This window comes from Carcharhinus amblyrhynchos, chromosome 9 (assembly GCF_965287045.1).
Source record: "Carcharhinus amblyrhynchos chromosome 9, sCarAmb.v2.hapA, whole genome shotgun sequence".
Taxonomy (NCBI): Eukaryota; Metazoa; Chordata; class Chondrichthyes; order Carcharhiniformes; family Carcharhinidae; genus Carcharhinus; species Carcharhinus amblyrhynchos.
Genome location: NC_137332.1, coordinates 41,689,858 through 41,711,472, shown reverse-complemented (window position 1 = coordinate 41,711,472; position 21,615 = coordinate 41,689,858). Strand labels below are relative to the sequence as shown.

General features: G+C 39.6%; 1 protein-coding gene across 2 annotated transcripts in view; it reads right to left on the bottom strand.

The window, feature by feature from the left end:
* stil (STIL centriolar assembly protein) overlaps nucleotides 1-21,346 on the bottom strand; it is a 58,376-nt gene extending 37,030 nt beyond the window's left edge. Inside the window, exons 1-6 of one of the 2 annotated variants that reach the window (XM_080195508.1) lie at nucleotides 21,173-21,346; nucleotides 11,174-11,261; nucleotides 10,970-11,077; nucleotides 6,038-6,153; nucleotides 2,192-2,379; nucleotides 493-740 (exon numbers count right to left, since the gene is read on the bottom strand). In XM_080195508.1, the coding sequence (XP_080051634.1) occupies nucleotides 493-740; nucleotides 2,192-2,379; nucleotides 6,038-6,153; nucleotides 10,970-11,077; nucleotides 11,174-11,259 (746 nt within the window). In that variant the 5' untranslated portion in view covers nucleotides 11,260-11,261; nucleotides 21,173-21,346. The remainder of the gene's footprint in view (nucleotides 1-492; nucleotides 741-2,191; nucleotides 2,380-6,037; nucleotides 6,154-10,969; nucleotides 11,078-11,173; nucleotides 11,262-21,172) is intronic. The other variant, XM_080195509.1, reaches the window with a different exon arrangement.
* Nucleotides 21,347-21,615: the final 269 nt, after the last annotated feature.

The following is a 21,615-nucleotide window of genomic DNA, read 5'->3' as shown; positions in this document are numbered from 1 at the left end:
TCATGCCACATAGACATGACAAAGACTATCAACAAGCATAATATGACACATGGTTGTGGGTAACCAGTTAGTACAACTCCTAGCCATGACTTCCTCTGCAATTGAACGCAGTTGCACCAGGTTAGTAGCTGCAATTAAAATTAGAAAACGATAAATAACCAAATGTGCAGACTAATAAATAAGGCTTTGATACAACATCTCTGAAACAAAAAACAAACTATTTACTTTATATTTAAAATACGTCTCCAATCAATCTGATATATGTTCCTTTAAAACTTGACTCAATTATTTCCCAGTATTAGCTATACAATAAAGGACATAAAGTAGGCCATTCAGCCCTTTGAACCTGTTCCACCACTCAATGCGATGAGTGCACAGATCTGCACCCTCTCAATCTCGAACATACAATTAGACATTGTCTTTAAATATTCACAAATTAAAAGGTGAAATATCTACAGATTTATTTCAACTACATTTCCAGGCTTAACTTACCCAAATTTGTACGTCCCTTGAACCTGAGCAATATTTAATGGGCTGGTTAAATTTCTTGCCAAAGCTGTAGGAATTATGGGTATTGCATTGATTGGTGTAGCCTCAAAGGTAATTGCAACTGTGACAGCTGCCCATTGAAGTTCAAGGGTCAGATTATCCAAGTTCTCAATGCAGTTAATGCGGCCTCTCATCACAAGGAGTTTCGAAGAGTCAATTGTTTCCTTGCTACAGCAATAATGGCATAGCATCTAGTAAATTAAATAGTACATAATTACTAACAGAAATGCATATTTTTCTCCATTGCTCTAACACAGAATCAAGGATGTGTATCAAAAGCCTCAAGACTGTCTAGCTTAAAAACCCTGAGGCAAAAATTACCTTAGCAGAATAGGGACAAAATAATCAGCTTCAGTGATTCCAATTAGGAATATTAAAAAAAAGCTTTTAATAAAGAGGGAAGATTGTTGAAGCACTTTGTTCTTATATTATTTATATGCAAGATTGATCCTGTACAATTGAATGCGTGAAAGGTTGAAATATTTAGGAGCCAATCGTTTGAATAAGCCAAATATTTGTTGCGCCATGCTACAACAATGGAACACAGCACCTCTTCTTTTCAGGAGCAAGATTACTGCGAAAATGTCAAGTAATAACAGGGTCTTGTTCTGCTAACATGTATTTTGGCATCCAAGGAGATGGCGGTCTAACAGCCCACCACACCAATCTCCAGGAAGACTGGGCAGGATTTTACATATTCTGCAGTAAGTGTAAGCAGTCAACTTGATTGATTAATTCAATCTGCTGGAAGACATAATTTGATCCCAAAGAAGGGGTTTGCCAAGTTTGAGAGGTCACAACTTCATCATGATGGAGATGGTGTCTTCAGAGTCAGTGGCATCTTTGGTGCATTTCCCCATGGGTTAGATATATTATTAGTTCTTTTCAGTCACCTATTGATGCGTTCAGTTTTACTTTTGTAGGGTTTGTGTTAATTTTTCTGACTTGCTTACTTGCACAAATGATTTGGTTAGCATAGTGTGCATCTTGCATCAGCACAAATGATGCTGAGAATATAATACATACACACTGGCATTCTTTGGTATCCATTACCGAGTCTTATAGAAAGAAGCAAGCACTGTCTTATTATTCAATAAATAGACAGAGAGCTGAATTTGACAGCTTACAACATGTGTCTTTGACAGTTAGGCAAACTAGAATTTTCAGTTAATGTTTGTCTACAACGCACAGTCGCTTCACAGCTAATGGAACTGTGCTCCTTTTAACAGACCACACAATTAAATATTAAGAGGTATGCACTTAAAACAATAAGAGACAAGAACAGTTTGATGCTGTATAGACCTTTATAAAAAAATTAAGCTTGAAGCTTAAACCAAAGCCACAACAAGTTTTAGCAATAAAACAGGAGGAGAAGAAGATCCATAATGCAAAACAGCCACTAGTTTATTCTCACTCGCACATTTTAGAAATACATTAGGGTACAAAATCCTTAGAAGCTTGTACTGCAAGCCTTGGATGGCTAATGCTTGATAAAAAAGCAGGGCCAAGTTATTATAGATTACTGTAGAAGGGAAGGAGGAAGAAAGAGGGGAATGCTGAGTTGTTTAAAAGGGTAAATCTATACCCGGATACACTTGCACATCTCCAATTTAATGTCGCGTTGCCATTCAGATTTAATTACCTTAAATGCAGCATCGAAATCTTCAGATGTATGGACGTTAGTGTCTCTAGAAACAGGTCCTTGAGTATCAATTATACAAGGAATGAGGAAATCTCCAGGAAGAAGAGCTGTAGGGATCTTGTCCAAACGTCCTGCAACTTCACGCCCAGGGTCAAGGCGATCTACAGTTAATGTAACACCTTCCTCATCTGTATCAAATGAAATTAGTCATATTTACTCAGGCAAATTAAAAAAATACAAAGTTGCACCAAGGATAGAAAACATTAACATCAACTTATATTTCTATAGCACCTTTAACATAATGAAATGTCCCAAGATGCTTCAAAGAGGCATTATATGACACCAAAGTACATAAGATAAAATCAAAAGCTTGGTCAAAGGGGTAGATTTTAAGGAAGTGCCTTATAGAGGAAACAAAGCAAGAGCAGTTTAGGTCTGCAAACACGGGGTTGTTAGGCGAACAAGAACATAAGAACACAAGAAATAGGAGCAGGAGTAGGCCATCTAGCCCTTCGAGCCTGCCCCGCCATTCAATAAGATCATGGCTGATCTGTTGTGGCTCAGTTCCACTTTCCCGCCGTCTCCCCATAACCCTTAATCCCCTCGCTTATCAAAAACCCATCAACCCGCGTCTTAAAAATATTTAGCGAGGCAGCCTCCACCACTTCAACGGGCAGAGAATTCCAGAGATTCACCACCCTTTGAGTGAAGAAGTTCCTCCTCAACTCCGTTCTAAACCGCTCCCCCTTTATCTTGAGGCTATGCCCCCTAGTCCTACTGTCCTTTCTGAGCGGGAAGAGTCTCTCCACCTCTATACCAGCCATCCCATTCATCATCTTATATGTCTCAATGAGATCTCCCCTCATTCTTCTAAACTCTAACGAGTACAAGCCTAGTTTATTCAGCCTCTCCTCACAGCTCAACTCCGGCATCAGCCGAGTAAACCTCCTCTGCACTCCCTCCAAGGCCAAAATATCCTTGCGTAAGTGCGGTGAACAAACAAGACTTGCTGCAAGTTGTGGGCAGAGTTTTCAGGAGGATAGAATACAGGAGACTAATCAGGAATGTGTTGGAAGTTTAGAGGTAATAAAAAGGGCATAAGTGAGAATTTCAATAACGGATGAATTGAGATGGTGCGATGTTGCACAGGTGGAAATGGACAGTCTTTGTGGGGGCACAAATGAGGTCAGAAGTTCATCTTAGGATCAAATGACACACACTGCTTAATTTTAGACCTTTGCCAGGGTGAAGGAACAAATTGTTAACTAGGGAATTAAGTTTGGAACAGGCACCAAAATAATGGCTGCAATCTTCCCAACATTTAATTGGAGGAAATTATTGTTCATCTCGTACTGGATGCCAGATAAACAATCTGATAATCTAGCAACAGCACAAGTGTTGAAATAAGGGGTTGTGAAGTATTTTGGAGTTTGCCAGCATACAGGTGGAAACTAAATGATGTTGTCCAGGGATGGCACGTAGATGAAAACTTGGAAGAGACACCAGAGTAATAGTGCAGAGCAGGAAGAGATGCAATTACAAATAATTTTCAGGCTGTGATTAGATAAGAATGGAGTCATGGGAGTGCAGTCTCACTCAGCTAAACAACAGTGGAAGTGTGTCGGAGGAGAATGGTGTGGTCAATCAGATAAAAGGCTGCAGACAGGCAAAAGGGCAAGGAGGAAGAAATTACTTCTGTCAGAGTTACAAAAGATGTCATTCGTGACTTTGATAAGAGCTATTCCAGGATCGTGGTAATCCTTCTTCAATTATGGAATTCAGGGAAAGATGGGAGAAGAAAGCAAGTTGGAGATGGGATGGCAGTTTAAGCATGGGTTAAATGTTTTTTTTGGAGCGGGGTGATAATGGCAGATTTAAAAGGAGTGGGACAATACTTTTGATTAGATCATTTGCAGTCTTGCAAATAATGATCCACCCCAACCCATATACAATTCTTTTTGTACTATCATGCACCCCTTGCTTGTTTCCTCCTGATTCAGCCACATCCTATGTTTTGTGCACTTGATTCTTTGAAAATAGATCCCACTTTTCAGCTTGCCAGTTCTCTATCAAACAAGACACACCTAAAAGTTAATTATTTTTAAAACTGAAACTTGCTAAACATGATTCAAGAAAAAAATAAAAGTTATTTTTGTCCTTCGCTGAAGTACTTCACTTTTGTTAAATTTAAAAAGATTTTAAAAATGTTGCCGTTAACTTCAGGGGTTGCCTTACCGAGCAGTTAGAATTATGTGTCATGGAAGAATCTTCAGGCCCATTGTGTGGCTCTTTGAAAGACCTGTCCAATTAGTCCCATTCTTTTCCCGTGGCCCTGTAAATTTCTCCTCCCAAATACATATCCAATATCTACCAGAAACTTGTTTGAAATTCATTCTTGAGGAATCAAATCTCCAATATGCTTAGGAACAGAGAAACTCTCACAAGACATGCCTATTTCAATTCATACTTAGTGCATGCTGAGAAATTCTATATACACCAGTTCAAAAAGCAGGGATGTGGTCGTAAGCTCTGCCCAAATGCGAGATAAAAATATCCACAGACTGAGGCGTTGAAATTAACTTTAATGTATTACATACAAAAAGCAATTCAAGTGGTTAATTTAATCATGTGTTTTTTTTGCTTAAATTTCTTACTCTGGACATGGAAGAATTTCAGTTTCCTGATCATGTGTCAGTCAAAAAGATTTCCAAAAACATTGAGAACTAACTATTTTAATCAAACTGAGCTAAATGCTGACATCTTCATTTGGGACTTCACAGGATCAATTACAAATTCCATTATAATTATTAGACAGTTAACTTAAGAGTTATGTCATTGGAAATGAGGTTTGTGGACAGAATATGAAAACCACATCTAAAGATTTTTAAAATTATTAGTTCTTCTCCTTCCTTATACATCAAGAACCAAGACCAAGTATAATTGTCAGGTGAAGTCTTCTTAGAGGAATCTTAAGTGATTCCTGATGATTGGACAAGGCACCCAGTCATACTGCACCCTCTATTAAATGCTGCATAAACTATCCTTACATTTCCATTGGAATGTGACATTTTTATGTCCATAATCCAAAATGGAAATTTCATATATAAACTTAATATATTGAACTGCACTCTGCTGCCAGTGACAGCAGCAACAGTGTAGAATTATAGACTGACGAGTCTATAATTACAAGACAATGTGCACGTAAAATGTGACAGCCATGACTCAGCCGATGGCTGGAGTCGCAGGGTTCAAGCTTTGTTTCAGGGCCTGAGCACCAATATCAAGGTTGAAAATCCAGTGTGGTATGGAGTGTTGCCCATCAGGGAGTAGTCCTTCTGAACAGATGTTAAATTGAAATTCAATCTGTCCCCTTAAGTGGAGGCAAAAGATCCTATGGCATGATTTTGAAGAAGAGTGAGTGCTAGTCTCAATTTGCTGGTCAACATTTATTCCTCGAATTAACACCACAAAAACAGGTTATCTGGTCATTGTCCCACTGTTGTTTGTGGGAGCATGATATACACATGTTGGCTACTGCATTTCCTGTAACACTGACTAATTGGCTGTAAAGCATTTTGGTACAACTATTGTGACAGTTGTTACACAAATACAAGAATTTTTTTTATAGGCATTTGTAATGTCAGAACACCAACAGAAAGTGGGCACATCAACAAAATTGTAATATATTCTGCAGATATTAAATATTCAATATTTCAAGTTAAAACAAGACAAACTTATATTTTGTTTCCTAAGCAACACTTTGTAAGGACTGCCACTGGAGACCCTAAATCTATAGCTTAAATGCAGTGCAGTTTTCTTGTTTAAAAATGGTCATAATGGACTTACCGTCATCCACTACAAATGACCCAAGTAAAAAACAGAAGAAATTTTTGTTTTCATTCTGTTTGGCATGACGATGGATGAGGCGCAAGGTCTTCTCTGCCACAAGGAGCCTTGGGTTTCTGTGGAGATGCATGTAATTACTCCATAGTTTAAAGACAATGGCAGAATGACAAACTTATCTTCAATCCACTCTTGATCATCAGCAAAGTGATGAAAGTGTCACTGAGTGTTATTAGGCAATACATACTCAGCAATAACATTCCACGAATGAAAAAAAAATTAAAAATCTCTGGGCTTCTCTTTTCTTTGAGCAGGGGTGCCAACTCAAGGTGATCAAGACATTCAGCAATAGCAATGTATGCAGCTAATTACATAGAAGTGTTCTCACAGACAACAAACCAGGAAGTAGGACAAGGAATCTCTTCACTTTAATTTTTTTTCATATAAATGTCACAAGATCGGACAGTCGACATACAATTAAGGCAGAAAGTAAAATACCATACATTTAAAAAAATATTGAAAATGTGGAACTCCTTAGCATAATGGCAAAAATTCAGACTAAACTATAAAAAATGTTTTCTGCATGCCAGTGAGGTTCTTTAGTAGTAATAATGGACTTGGTTTCCCTTCAAAAATCCAGTTACAGCTCACTCAACCAGCTGTACCTTTTAAGTGCTGTATACAAGAGCCAGTTTTGTCAGTTCAATGATTTTTAATTGATTGCACAATCAGGGAATTGCTACAGTGCACCATCTGAAGGATCACTGACAGCAATTTTTACATTTTCACTTTTAGCTGTTCGTGTGGCTTTCAAATGTTGCTGTCAGTTCTAGAGGAGTACAGATAGTGAACTCTGACAATTTCTTGGTCTATACTACCACAAAACTGGGGCCATCATGTAGTCAAAACAAACAAGATAACAGTGCTCTGAATCCATCAAGTGGACAGTGAAACAAAAAAATCTGGATCTTTTTAAACATCTATAATAGATAGCATAAAGTATGAGTAGGTAAATAGTCTCAGCACAAATTAAATTAAATTTAGTCATCAGCAGTTTGGTCACCCAAGGGAAAGGAATTCAAAAAGCTCCAATCTCCATTTGCAGCATATATCTATAAAGGCACCTCCTTTGTTGGTGAGATTTCCACAATGCATCTAGCATAAGAATCAAATGTTTACCATCGGTGATTTATATTTAAAACACCTCTATATAAATCTTCCATTCCCAGGAATTTACTCAGTTCTTTGAATTACAAACTTATCAGCCATGATTGAATGGTGAAGAATTCATGGACTGAATGGTCTAATTCTGCTCCTATACTTTATAGTCTTATCATCCAGAAGGTTTAGTCTAATCTAAACAAAATATTATGAAAATGAAAAAATATTGATATTAAAGTAAAGCTATTTAAACACTGTAGACAAATTATAGTCATGTGATTTCCACCAACTAGCAACCACATCTTCTCTAAGGAATTGAGTCCCACAAGATTCACAAGTGATATTGAGAATATATGTTGCTACAAATTGCCATTGACACTGAAAAAACTAAAATGATTAATGAAATACCAATGGGTTATGGACTTTGGGATAGGAAATGCCAGGGGAATTTGAAGATTTAAGGGAATACCTTGACAACATCTTATACTCATATAGCACCTTTTAAATTTATACAATGCCCCAAAACACTTTACAGGAGTATTACAAAACAAAATACAATACCAAACCATGTAAGATAACATTGGGTTAGATGACCAAATGGTCAAAAAGACAGTTTTTAAAGAATGCCATAAAGGAAGTAATTGAGGAAGGGAGACAGAGAGGGTATTTCAAAGCTTAGGGACCAGACAACTAAATGGCAGTGATTAAAAGAAGGAAAGCTTAAGTGGCCTGAAATAGAGCAGCTGATATCTTAAGGAAGTCGTGGCGCTGAAGGAGCAGTGAGGCCAATCTGAAAACAAGGATGGGAATTTTGAAAGCATGCTGTTGCTTGACCAGAAAGTCAAAGGCAAATCAGGACAATGAGTTACATTCTAATGAAAAGTACACTATCGAGTACATTATCAAGGGCAGGAGTCTTAGTAGTGTTGAAGAGCAGAAGGATCTTGGGGTCCGGGTCCACAGGACTCTTAAATCGGCCTCACAGGTGGAAGAGGTGGTCAAGAAGGCGTATGGTGTACTGGCCTTCATTAATCGAGGGATTGAGTTTAGGAGTCGGGAGGTAATGCTGCAACTTTATAAGACCCTTGTCAGGCCTCATTTGGAGTACTGTGCGCAGTTCTGGTCGCCTCACTATAGGAAAGACGTAGAAGCTATTGAAAGGGTACAGAGGAGATTTACAAGGATGTTGCCTGGACTGGGAGGCATGCCTTATGAAGTTAGGTTGAGGGAGCTGGGTCTCTTTTCCCTGGAGAGACGTAGGTTGAGAGGCGACCTGATAGAAGTTTATAAAATGTTGAGAGGAATAGATAGGGTGGATTCTCAGAGGCTATTTCCCCGGGTTGAAATGGTCGCTACGAGAGGACACAGATTTAAGGTGCAGGGAGGAAAGTACAGAAGTGATGTGATGGGTAAGTTTTTCACTCAGAGGGTGGTGAGTGAATGGAATCGGCTGCCGTCAGTGGTGGTGGAGGCGAACTCGTTGGGGTCTTTTAAAAGACTTCTGGATGAGTCTATGGGGTTTTATGGGATTGGGGGTTATAGATAAGTCTATAGATTGGTAGGTGTTGATGTGATCGGCGCAACTTGTGGGCCGAAGGGCCTGTTTGTGCTGTAGTGTTCTATGAAAATATCTGCACAAGAACATTTCATTTCCACAGATCTGCATGACCTGCTGGGTACAGCACTTCTGTTCTGAAAAAATCTAAAGCTTGTCCAGGTACTGTCACATCATAGAACAGAATCATAGAATCCCTACAGTGCAGGAGGCCATTTGGCCCATCAGGTCTGCACCGACCACAATCCCACTCAGGCCCTATTCCTGTTACCCCACACATTTACCCTGCTCAACCCTGAGACTAGGGTCAGTTTAGCATGGTCAATCAACCCAACCTGCCGCCTATATTTTGTTTTATAATACCCCTGTCAAGAAAGCAAATGGAATACTAGATTATATAAAAAGAGCAATGGGGAATAAAGTGAAGGGAACCAGAAAAAAAGTACCCTACCATTGCACAGTATTTTAAAAAAGATGAATCCCTAGATGTTTAAGATTATAGAAATAAACAGAAGGATAATCTCAGAATTGGGGGCTCTTCTGAGGGAGGATATGATGGAGACATTCAAATTAAGACAGTCCAGCATATAGACATTGGTCAAGGATGTTTGGTTTGCCATAGAAGACAACCAGATGCGACACGCATTACATTTGGATTTACATTCTTTTAGCTTATAGAAACATAGAAAATAGGAGTAGGCCGTTCAGCCCTTCGAACCTGTTCCACCATTAAGTTCATGGCTGACCACCCAACTCAGTAAGCCATTCCCGCTTTTCCCCCCATGCCTTTTGATCCCTTTAGCCCCAAGTGCTATATTTAAATCCTTGTTGAAAATAAACAAAGGCCTCAACTGCTTTCTGTGGTAGAGAATTCCACAATCTCATCGCTCTCTAGGTGAAGAAATCTCTATTTTTATACAAGTCTTACTCTCTTGAGTAACCGATTTTGGAGTTCACAACAACTTAACTTACAAAGTTCCTCTTTTATTGCAGAGCAAATATCAACTTGCATTTGATGAAATATACCTTTAAAATAATAGAACATTGTAAGGTTGTTCTCATGAGTTGTATAAAGCAAAATTTGACATTGAGTCAGGCAAAGAGATATTAAGGAAGATAAGGCTAAAAGCTTGGTCAAAGAAATTTTTAAGGAGCATCTCAAAGTAAAAAGGTAGCAAGAGAAAAAGAGATTTAGGAAGAGATTTCCACAGGTTTGGGTGTTAGTAGCTGATGATGTAGCCTATGATGGGATGATTGAAATTGAGGATGCCCAGGAGGCTAGAACTGGTGTAATGCAGATATCTAGGGAGGTTGTATGGTTGAAGATTAGAGATAGGGTGGGGTGAGACCAAGAAGGAATGTGAAAACCAGTTTGAGAATTTCAAGATTAGGACTGGAAGTGAATAGGACTTAATGCCAGGTAGAAAGGGCAAGTGTGTTTTTGAAAATTGCATAAAGGGCAAGGTTGCTCACAACTGTCAAGGCAGTAGGAACGTAGACAAGATGAACTCATACCATTGACCTCAATCCCATATAGACTCCATACAACTTAGCAATTTGTGTGCAATCTTTCCAGCTTAGCACTGTGGATTCATTGCTCAAGATATAATGAATATATGGCGAGACCTAAAGCAAATTACTGAACACTTTGCTGAGCAACCTTGTTCTTTATGCAAACTTCCTACTATTTTTCCTTTGATTTGCTACTTCAACCTTTTCTTTGTCATTCCAACTAAAAACATGCTTCTGAACCAGTGTACAGCATCTTCTCTTGCACACTTTGCTCGTATTTCGCTGCCTTGCTTAGTTATTTTTTTAATGGCTTAACTGAATTAATCATCAGTAGCTTTCAAATAAAATGTAAAATACAACACGTGGTGGAACTAAAAGAAACGAAAATGCTGCAAACCTACGGGCTTTGAGTTATTATCTTTTTAACTTAGATCCAAGATTTATTGTTAATAACTCAAAATGCTAAAATTCAACACCCTGGCATGATCACTTCTTAAAAGTATACAGAAACCAGTGGTCCAAAGTTTAAATGATTTTTAAAAAAGATTTTAGATAAATACATTTATAAAAACTGCAATGCCACACAAGTATGACCAATAGGTCTTGAGTTCATAAGTCCATTATTGAGTAAAACGTTTGTTTCTAAAAGAACATTGAGGGTTTTTAAGCCTCATAATAGGGGGAGAAACAGAAACTACACATTATACCTATAATAGGCAAGTTGCATGCTTGTTGCATCACCAAGTGGCGTTGGATCCCATAATGCTAACTTGGTCTTGGGGAAGCTGAAAGGCATTATTCCATGTTCCAGAGGCCTGTGGAAATCATAAACATAACCTTTCAGAAAATATGAATTAAAAAAAAGTCATCACACCATCTGCAGAAACTTTGTAAAAACTCACATCATTTACCTTTGGATTCCTTGGCCTTCCACATAATTGCGTGAAAACTCCATTAGCTGAGAAGGAAGGTTTTTTACATTTACTTCAATATTCATTCCTGAAATTAAGCAATACTGTCAATGCTGCATGTTTTACATTCTCAAGTTTTTATAAAACACGAGTTTCACAAATGATACACTAACAGAGTACCAACTTTTCAAGTACTAATTGGCAGCTAAAAACATTAAAGTAATAACCAACTTTGATGAAAGACACCTGAAATATTATAACCCTGCTTTCCTCTTTGCAAATTGCTTTTTTTGCCCTCTCGATTATACTTGCACCATCTTTTGGAACAGTCTACTTGAATTCTATTTCCCTTTCTGCATATCATTTTATGTTCTTTCTTGACAAATGCCATTTTAAACAATTAGCATTTCTATCAAAATTTCCTCAAAAGGGTTAACAGAATATTGTAACCTTCCCTATTCTATTGATCTAGTGTGAACAATATTTGGATTTCCTAGCATCATTTTTTTGATTATAGATAATGAGCTTCAATCATCTGCTAAGAATGAATGAAAAAAATCTCATTTTATCCTTGTAAGAGCTCTCAATTTTGAAAACTGATTGGATTCTGAAAGAAAAAAAAAGTGAACTCAGAAAACGCTGGAACTAAATGGAGAGAATAAGCAATATCAGTTTACGTGATGTGGACAAGCAGTATTGATCAAGATATTATAACAGATCTGCAGCGGGATAACAGACTAGAGGGTTCAAACACTGTAGGGAGAATTTCTCTTTCTGCCCACCGTGAGAATCGTAACTGACAGGGGGCAGACCATGCAAAGGTCAGTGGACCTCAAATGGGATTTTCTGGTTTTGGGGTGAGTACGGCCAGAAAATCCCACCCAGAATCTATCTGGTTAGGAGTTAAGGAACAGAAAAGGATCTATAACATTGCCAACTGATTACTATAAACCCACAAATAATGCAACAAAAGAGGGTATCAACAGACATCAACATCCTAGGGGTTACCACTGACCAGAAATTGAACTTGATGAGTCATATAAATATTGTAGCTACAAGGACATAGAGGTTAGGAATTCTGTGGCGAGTAACTTACTTCCTGTTCCTCCAAAGCCTGAATATTACCAACAAAACAGAAGTTAGTAGTCACAATTTCAACACAAATTCAATATCATCGAAGGCAAAGCAGACCATTTGATTGGCCCTCATCTACCACCTCAAACATACACTCCACCACCAACGTAAAGTGACAGCTGTGTGAACCATCTACAAAGGCAATGCAGCAACTCACAGGACTTCCAAGCCTCTGCCACCTAGAAGGACATGGGTAGCAGATGCATGAGAGCACCACCACTGGTTTCCCTCCAAGCCACGCACAATCCTGACTTAGAACTACATCATCATTCACTGGATCAAAATCCTGAAGCTCCCTTCCTAACATTATTGTGGGTGCACCACATGGACTGCAGAGGTTCAAGGTGGCAGCTCATCACCATCTTTCCTCAAGGGTAATTAGGGATTGGACATGCTGAGCTTGCCAAGTGATGCACATATCCCACGAACATGTAAGAAAAAAGAAATTTCATAGAAATGTACCAATAAAAGGACAGTAATAGTAAGTGGTTTAATCATCCCTAAAACATACAGGGCACGGGGAGGGAGTGGCAAGACAAGAGAGATCAGGACAGGTGAAGAATTCCTTAAACCTCGACCTGGGACATTCCTTAAAACAGTGTGTTTTAGCTCTGCAGAACAAGGAAGAAATGCTAGGTCTCGTTTTGGGAAATGAAGTAAGTCATGTGGAATGAGGAGAACATCTGGGCAAAGGTGATCACAAAATAATTTGTTTTGAAAATAGTTATGAAAAATAATAAAGCAAAATCTAAGGTGTCAATATACAATTGGTATTGAAACTATTTCAGTTGTTTGAATTTAGCTCAGGTGGGGCGGAGCAATGATTGGCCATGTAAACAGTAAACAAACAACTGCAGGCTTTCCAAGGTACATCGGGTAAAATCTCAGATCTTTTCTTAAAAAAGGAAATAAAGGGCATCCATATCCAAATTGAAAAGGAAAGCAGGGATTAGTGTCAATGGAAATATTGTGGAGGCAATGTTGGAGATTTGAATTGTTACCTTGTATCTAATGATATCCACTCATGAAGACAATGTTGTAGTAGTATACAGAGAATAGATATATTGAATAGGATAAAAATTGAAAGGTAGTATATAGGTGATAGAGATAAAAAGCAATGCGGTATAGATGGAATGGATGCTAGGTTTGTTACAAATTAGGTTTATAATGTGGTTATGGTTCAGGAAGTTGTTGTTAATTTAGGATAAAATTACATCAGCTGTGCGACCTATTCTGAAATCTGCCTGACAAGAAGCCTGGGTAACATGGCTGTGAAGCTCAAAGGGAGACCCAGGCTGTTCTGTAGGAAAGATGATGCAGGGAGTTGACACTTGGAGACAATGGCAGCAGTGTTTGTGTTTATAATGGTTAGATTGGTGCCATCTAAAGGCCCAGAAAGATATTGAGAATACCAGTTGTAAAGGGATATGCTTTGAACTTGTTACGGTTCAGATCAGAAACTCCAAAGCATTTTATGAAGCCCACCTGAATCGTAAGATTTACATCTTGAATTTGGCTAGGATAAGCACCATATGTTCCATTTTAGATGCAATTCAAAAGATCCACCAGGAGCTTTTATCAAAGTCTATTTAAGAATATAGTTAACATGTATGAAACGAAAATTAGCAATAACTTTTATCAATTACAGCAAAAACAAAACATCCACTATAACATATAACTATTAATGACTATATTGGTGTTGCAATTAAAAGCAAAACCCACAGACAAAAAAAAAATCTTTACACAGGTTTAACAGCACAGATTAATGGTCACTTGATACTGGGATTGAGGGTGTTAGCTGAATTCTGCAGTCCAATGTTCTTGAGACTCAGAACAGTTTGAAGACAATGGATTTTCAAAGCACCAGAGAAACTTTGGTCCAGCCCCCAAGAACAATAGATTTTCACCCTTCAGGAAACCAAGAAAACTTTCAAAACAACAGGGAGAGGGAAAACACTTCCTTTAGCTTGCTGTCCCTTCTAAAACCCAATTCTAACTTGTACCTCCAAACTGAAACTGAGATAGGCAGCACGGTGGCACAGTGGTTAGCACTGATGCCTCAGTGTCAGGGAGCCGGGTTTGATTCCCAGCTTGAATCACTGCCTATGTGAAGTTTGCATATTCTCCCTGTGTCTGCATGGGTTTCCTCTGGGTGCTCAAGTTTCCTCCACAGTCCAAAGATGTGCAGATTAGGTGAATTGCCCACGCTAAATTCTCCCTCAGTGTACCCTAATAAACACCGGAGTGTGACGACTAGGGGATTTCCACAATAACTTCATTGCAGTATGAACGTAAGCCTACTTGTGACACTAATAAATAAAATTCTAAAACTGAAATCTGTCACTTGAGTTGCACACAGCTTTATTTCTCCTCCCAATGACATCACTGTTAAAAGATACACTATCACCACAAACTGTCCATTTGATTCCAGGATAGGAGAGAGTTACAGTCTAAGGAATAGCTAATTAACATTTCTACCTGGATGCAAGATCCATCTAATTCTCATTGTCATTAGAATAATTTTTGAGAGAAGATGGGGGGAGAGGGGGGCAGGGAGAGAGCGTGTGGGCTCAGATTCGGATTGAAAACAATACATTGGTGAGGATTTTAAATTATGATTTACGTCTAGTTTGTGCTAGAGGGAACAAAACCAGAGAAAACCCTCACAATGTAAGTCAGCTGTAGAGTTAGGAGTTACCAGGCTGGGAAGGGAACTAAAGTAAATCCTTGGGAGCCAAGAATTACTTTGGATTGAGTTCCACTCGAGTTCCATTCCAGAAACTTGGCGATGAAAACCTAACAGGACACTCTAGTGCAGTATTAAGGAAGCACTGCTCTGTCAGATGTGCCATCTTTTGGACAGGATGTTATCTCAAGGTGGATGGAAAAGATCCCATAGTACTGTTTCAAAGATGAGTAGGAGTCTTGACCATCTTCTACTCATCAACATCATTAAATGATCTGTTCTTAGCATGCTCCTTCAGAGCAGTGTGATATGTATATATATATATATATAGATATATATATATATATATCTTGCCTCACAAGAGGTTATTGCAGAAGGTCGAGGGACATGGAGTTGGGGGTAGGGTGTTAGCGTGGATAGAGGATTGGTTGTCAAATAGGAGGCAGAGAGTGGGGGTCAACGGGTGCTATTCGGATTGGCGGATGGTGACTAGTGGAGTGCCCCAGGGGTCGGTGCTGGGGCCTCAGCTTTTTACCATTTATATAGATGATCTGGAGGAGGGAACCGAGTGTAGAGTGTCGAAATTTGCTGATGACACCAAGATTGGGGGAACGGCAAATTGTGCGGAGGGTGTGGAGAGTTTGCAGAAGGATCTAGATAGGCTGGGCGAATGGGCCAGGAAATGGCAAATGGAATTTAATGTTGGCAAGTGTGAGGTGGTCCACTTTGGTAGGAAAAATGGTAGGAAGGACTATTACTTACGAGGCGAAAAACTGCAGCAGGCGACGGTGCAGAGGGACCTCGGGGTCCTTGTGCATGAGTCGCAAAAACCCAGCTTACAGGTGCAGCAGGTGGTCAGGAAGGCGAATGGGATGCTGGCCTTCATAGCGAAGGGGATTGAATATAAAAGTAGGGAGGTCTTGCTGCAGCTGTATAGGGCATTGGTGAGGCCGCAACTGGAGTACTGTGTGCATTTTTGGGCGCCGCACCTGCGCAAAGATATCTTGGCCTTGGAGAGAGTGCAGAGGAGGTTTACTAGGCTGATACCGGAGTTGAGGGGGTTGAGCTATGAGGAGAGGCTGAATAAACTGGGCTTGTACTCGTTAGAGTTTAGAAGAATGAGAGGAGATCTCATTGAGACGTATAAGATGATGAATGGGATGGATAGGATAGAGGTGGAAAGACTCTTCCCGCTCAAAAAAGACAATAGGACTAGGGGACACAGCCTCAAGATAAAAGGGGGGCGGTTTAGAACGGAGTTGAGGAGGAACTTCTTCACTCAAAGGGTGGTGAATCTCTGGAATTCTCTGCCCGTTGAAGTGGTGGAGGCTGCCTCGCTAAATATTTTTAAGACGCGGGTTGATGGGTTTTTGATAGGAGAGGGGATTAAGGGTTATGGGGAGAGGGCGGGAAAGTGGAACTGAGCAGCGACAGATCAGCCATGATCTTATTGAATGGCGGGGCAGGCTCGAAGGGCTGGATGGCCTACTCCTGCTCCTATTTCTTATGTTCTTATGTTCTTATGTGTAAATTGGCTGTTGGGTCATCTGCATTACAACGGTGATTGAACTTCAAAAATGCTTTTGACTGTAAAGCTCATGTAATTTTTTTCAATCTTTGGAAGGAGTCATTGTGTGGGGGCCTAGGCTTAAAAGGTGACAGGATAAGTTGATAATGCAGTTTAAGGAAATATTGGGATACTTGGTTAAGAACACAAAACAAGGAAGTCAAAAAAACCTCTGGTCAGGCATCAGATTGTATTATACCACACGTTAAAAAGGACATCAAGGCCAAGGAGAGGGTGAAAAGAATGCTTATTAGCGTGTTCATGATGTGGAGATGCCAGCATTGGACTGGGGTAAACGCAGCAAGAAGTCTGACAACACCAGGTTTAAGTCCAACCGATTTATTTGATAGTAAACTCACAAGCTTTCGAGGTTTCCCTCTTCGTCAGGTTGAGTTTACTATCAAATAAATCAGTTGGACTTAAACCTGGTGTTGTCAGACTTCTTACTGTATTAGTGTGTTACCAGGAATGGCAGATCTTCAATTAGGTGAAGGGATTTGCAAAGCTGGAAATGTTAGAGGGAGTGTGGAGAATGGTTTCCTCTGGCAAATGGATCAATAATCAGAAGTCATAATTTTAAAATAATTAACCAAAGAGGGGAAATGAGAATAAATGTTGAACGAAGAATTATGGTCTGAACACTAACTGGAAATGGCAATGGAACATGTATTTGAAGAGAGCTAATTTACAAGGTTATGGGGAAAAAGCTGGCGTGTGGGATCAGATTGGAAAGATTTTTCAAAAACACAAATGCTATAAAATTCTATAATTAGATGAAAAAATGAAATAGAAAAAGCTTCTTTCACAACTTCAAGGGCTGCCGAACCACTTTTCAGCCAAATAAGTTGTTTTGAAGGGTGGACATTGTTCAAATTGAGGAAACGCAGCATCTGATTTTCACAAAACAAATTCTCGTGGACAAAAATAAGGCAATGAGTAGATAACCTGTTTTTTTTTAATGTTGATTAATGGATATGCATCAGCCAGGACTGCAGGGAAAACTCCCCTGTTCTTCATTCAGGGACTACCATAGGATCTTTTACATGCACCTGACAGCACAGACATGCCCTTAGTTTGACATCTCATCTGAAAGACACCAGCTCTGACAGTGCAATACTTAGGTTAGTATTGCACTGGAGTGTCATCCTAGATTTTGTATGACAGAAATCCACAAAATTTCAGACTCAGATGCAGCCACGGTACCATGCAGCTGATATAACTTTTGTTCCACAGAATCTTCCTAGCATCCTATTACTCCAATAACTTTAGTTTTAAATGTTCCAAGAAATGCATGATTTTCTTATTTTTATATTCAATATCCCATTTATAAAAGAATCTGTGACCTTTTAACTAAATCTCCTGCACTCTCAGGTTGTGCTCAATGTGAATACGAAGAGCTTTAGTGTCTGAAGAGTCGCGATTGCACAAATATTCAGCAGCAATCATTAGCAAATATTCCCACTTCTGACATTATGGGGGAAGGGCTGCTGGAGAAAAAAAGCCACTGATGGAGAAGCTGGTGACTGGCTGTAGGACACTACGCTATGGAATTACTGCAGTGATTTCCTGGGGCTTGAGGTGATTGACCTCCAACAATTACAACCATTTGTGTGCGCTAGTCATGACCTCAGCACTGGAGTCCTTTTCTTGGCAATTCTCATTTAATTCATTTTTGCTATGGGTCTTTGGTGCCACACTCGGCCAATTGCTACCTTTGTAGAAGGGCACCCATCTGCACTTCACCTCTGGTATTTAGCTCTTTTGTTAAAGTTTAAACCAAGGCTGTAACGAGGTCAAGTACAGAGTGTCCCTGGTGGGATTTAAACTGAGCATCAGGGAGCAAGTTATTTCTGTGTTAAGAGTCGCATGACCATCACCTTCCATCACTTTGCTGATTGTTGATTGTCGTAAAAACCCATCTGGTTCACTAATGCCCTTTTGGGGAGAAAATCTGCCATCTTCACATGGTCTGGCCTACATGGGATTCCAGATCAACAGTAACATCGCTGACTCTCAAACGCCCTCTGAATTGACCAGTAAATGCTAGCCGAGCCAACGACACCCAGATCCCATAAATCTGGGAACACCACCACTGGATGTTTCCCTCCAAGTCACTCATAAATCCCTGACTTCGAAATACATCACTGTTCTTGTCAATGGGTCAAAATCCTGGCACTCCTTCCCACACCACTGTGGATATACCTGTACCTCAGGGACTGCAACAGCTCATCACTACCTCCTCACAGGCAACCTGCAATAAGTGGCCGAATCCTGTAAAAATTAATTTAAAGAAAGTCCTCCTTGTCTAGGTGCTTAAAATGTTATACAACTCAAAGTTTTTTTTAAAAGTTTTTAGTCACAAGTAAGGCTTATATTAATACTGCAATGAAGTTACTGTGAAACTCCCCTACTTACCACAGTCCAGTGCCTGTTTGGGTCAATCACCTAACCAGACATCTTCCAGAATGTGGGAGGAAATCAGAGCATCTGGAGGAAACCCACATAGACATGGGGAGAATGTGCAAACTCCACAGTGACCCAAGCCAGGGATTGAACCTGGGTCCCTGGTGCTGTGAGAAGTAGCATGCTAACCAGTATGCTACCGTGCCGCCCCAATCAAGTCACTCTTCAGACTGTTCTCAGGAAAACACTCATAGCTCACTTAATCTGTCCTCAACTGCAAAAATCGACCATTTTCTAGCCCTGGAAACATTCTTGTAAATTTCTTCTGTATTCTTTCCAGAGTAACAGTGTCCTTCCTGCAATGCGGTGACTAGAACTATGCACAAAAATACAGTTATAACCCATCCAGTATTTTATATTGTTCCAGCATTACGTTTCTGCTTTTGTATTCTATACATCGAACAATAAGGGAATTGGATAAATTTAAAATGCTAAGAGTAAGGAGCCCATGGAATGGGAAGCTACAGGTGGAAAGGGAAAGTGAGAGCTTGGAAAAACCAAAAAAGGACCAGGTGGGGGTAAAAGAAAAACAACTGTCAAAAAGGTCAAGGGGATGGACAAAGGGAAAAGGAGCTAGGGAAAGAGCCTAGGATGATGAGAGTGCAGCTAATAAAATATAGCAAAGGAACAAAGATTTTATGTGGCACCTTACTATATGTTAGGATAGCTAGAAGTGTTTTGAACTAATTAATTACTTTTGTCAAGCTATCATTTACGTCAGACATGCTGATATCCTTCAGTATAAGTTCATGACACAAAGGGTAATAAATCTTTACCAAACAAAGTTAGGTCACTCAAATTTTGTAGAAGGATACAACAAAATTGACAATGTGAATGTACAAAATGTTTTGGCATATAACAGGAAGTACACAAAAAATCCTAACTGAAACAGCAGCAGGGGTCAAGTCAATAGTGCTCAAGTGTCAATAGTAAAACTACTGGAAAGCAAGTTCAATTTAATTGCATTTTGCATCATTTGTGTAACAACAGCTGTTATTAGCAGGGTAGAATTCAAGTTTTATTGGACATAATCCAGCCACGCAGATGGCTATGAATTGATCATCTACAATGGTTGCATAATTGGGAACCAAGCTGGCTACATAACAATGAACACTGGGTAAAAGTTTAATTTCTAATTGTCAGATTACTCACTTAACATGTTTCTCATCTATTCAGAAACAATTCATATTTTCATGTTCATTTACCACACATCACATGGAGATGCAACAATTTAAAAGCTTGAGTATTTCTAGATGGTGATAAGAAACAGTAGATCAAATATCATGATAAATTGATGCACAGAATTAAAATGACAAAAAGCACTGCATCCAAAATGTATTAACCCAATGAAAACAAGGACTTTTAAACAACCTTTTACTATGTCACAAAAGATCAATTTACACTGTGCTTCACAATTGGGCCTTTTAAAAGGTGAAAAGCTGACAGCTGACCAACTTACAATGCTGACTACAAATTCTACAGTGTTAGTTACAAGGATTGAATTCATAGTGAGCATGAAAATTGAAAACGATACAATTATTCCATTCAAAGCCAAGTTTTGCTCGCAAACTCATTTTGATCTGTAGAAGTAGTGGGTATTGAGCATAATCATCTGAGAATATCATACAACATACACTTGTATATTCTACGCAATTTACAGTTAAATTCCACTAACTTAGCATAAATTGGATCATTTGCAACAGGGGCATTACTATGTTGCAAGTAGAAGAAAATTTACTTTTCGCGATGAGTCACCTAAATTAAGCTAGTTTCCAAGCAATGTCCACTCTAAATGCGAGACTTGACAGATCCGAAAGATGTACAGATGCTGTCGCTGCAGCTTAAGACACCCGATTAGTTGAAATCTGTTAAATTAGAATATAGCAGCAAGCTAAAATGCAGTTATTTTGCACAACATTTTGCAGAATTGAATGCAGAATATTTTCATTTCACCCCCTATAGATAAATCAACGAAAAGTTGGCATTTCTTGGCAAAACTAAAGGGTGTGGGATAGATCAATTTAGAGGGGGGACACTCAAAAACAAAACTAATCTAAAGGGCAGCTACAAACACCACAATTTTCCTTCACTCTTTAACATAATCGTATCAATGATTTATTAACAGGGAAAGACCGCCGCCGCCCCTTACCCCCAGGACTTTCTTCCGGGCACACTGCTGGGCGCCTGAGCCGATTCAATCGCCCGCCACTTTGCCACAATCCTCAGTTTCAGAAAATTAAGAGCAACACCAACAACACACAGACGGCTTGCCCTTCCCTCTCATGGCCCCACTTAACATCCTTTAGCCACCGCTGCCTGCATTCAAAAGTAAATATGGCGCCGCGTTCAGACCCAGGCCCCGAAGCACCAATCAGGCACGACCTCTCCCATTCTGTCCAATCACCTGCTCGCTTCTCCCATTCTGTCCAATCAGGCGCAGCTGCCCTCCCGCTCTATCCAATCGGATGGCCCCTCATCCGCCCCCTCTCCAATCAGACGCTACCTCTCTCATTCTGTCCAATCAGACCCCGTCACTTCCGCTCCGTCCAATCAGACGCCACTTTTCCATCTCTGCCCAATCACGCGCCAACT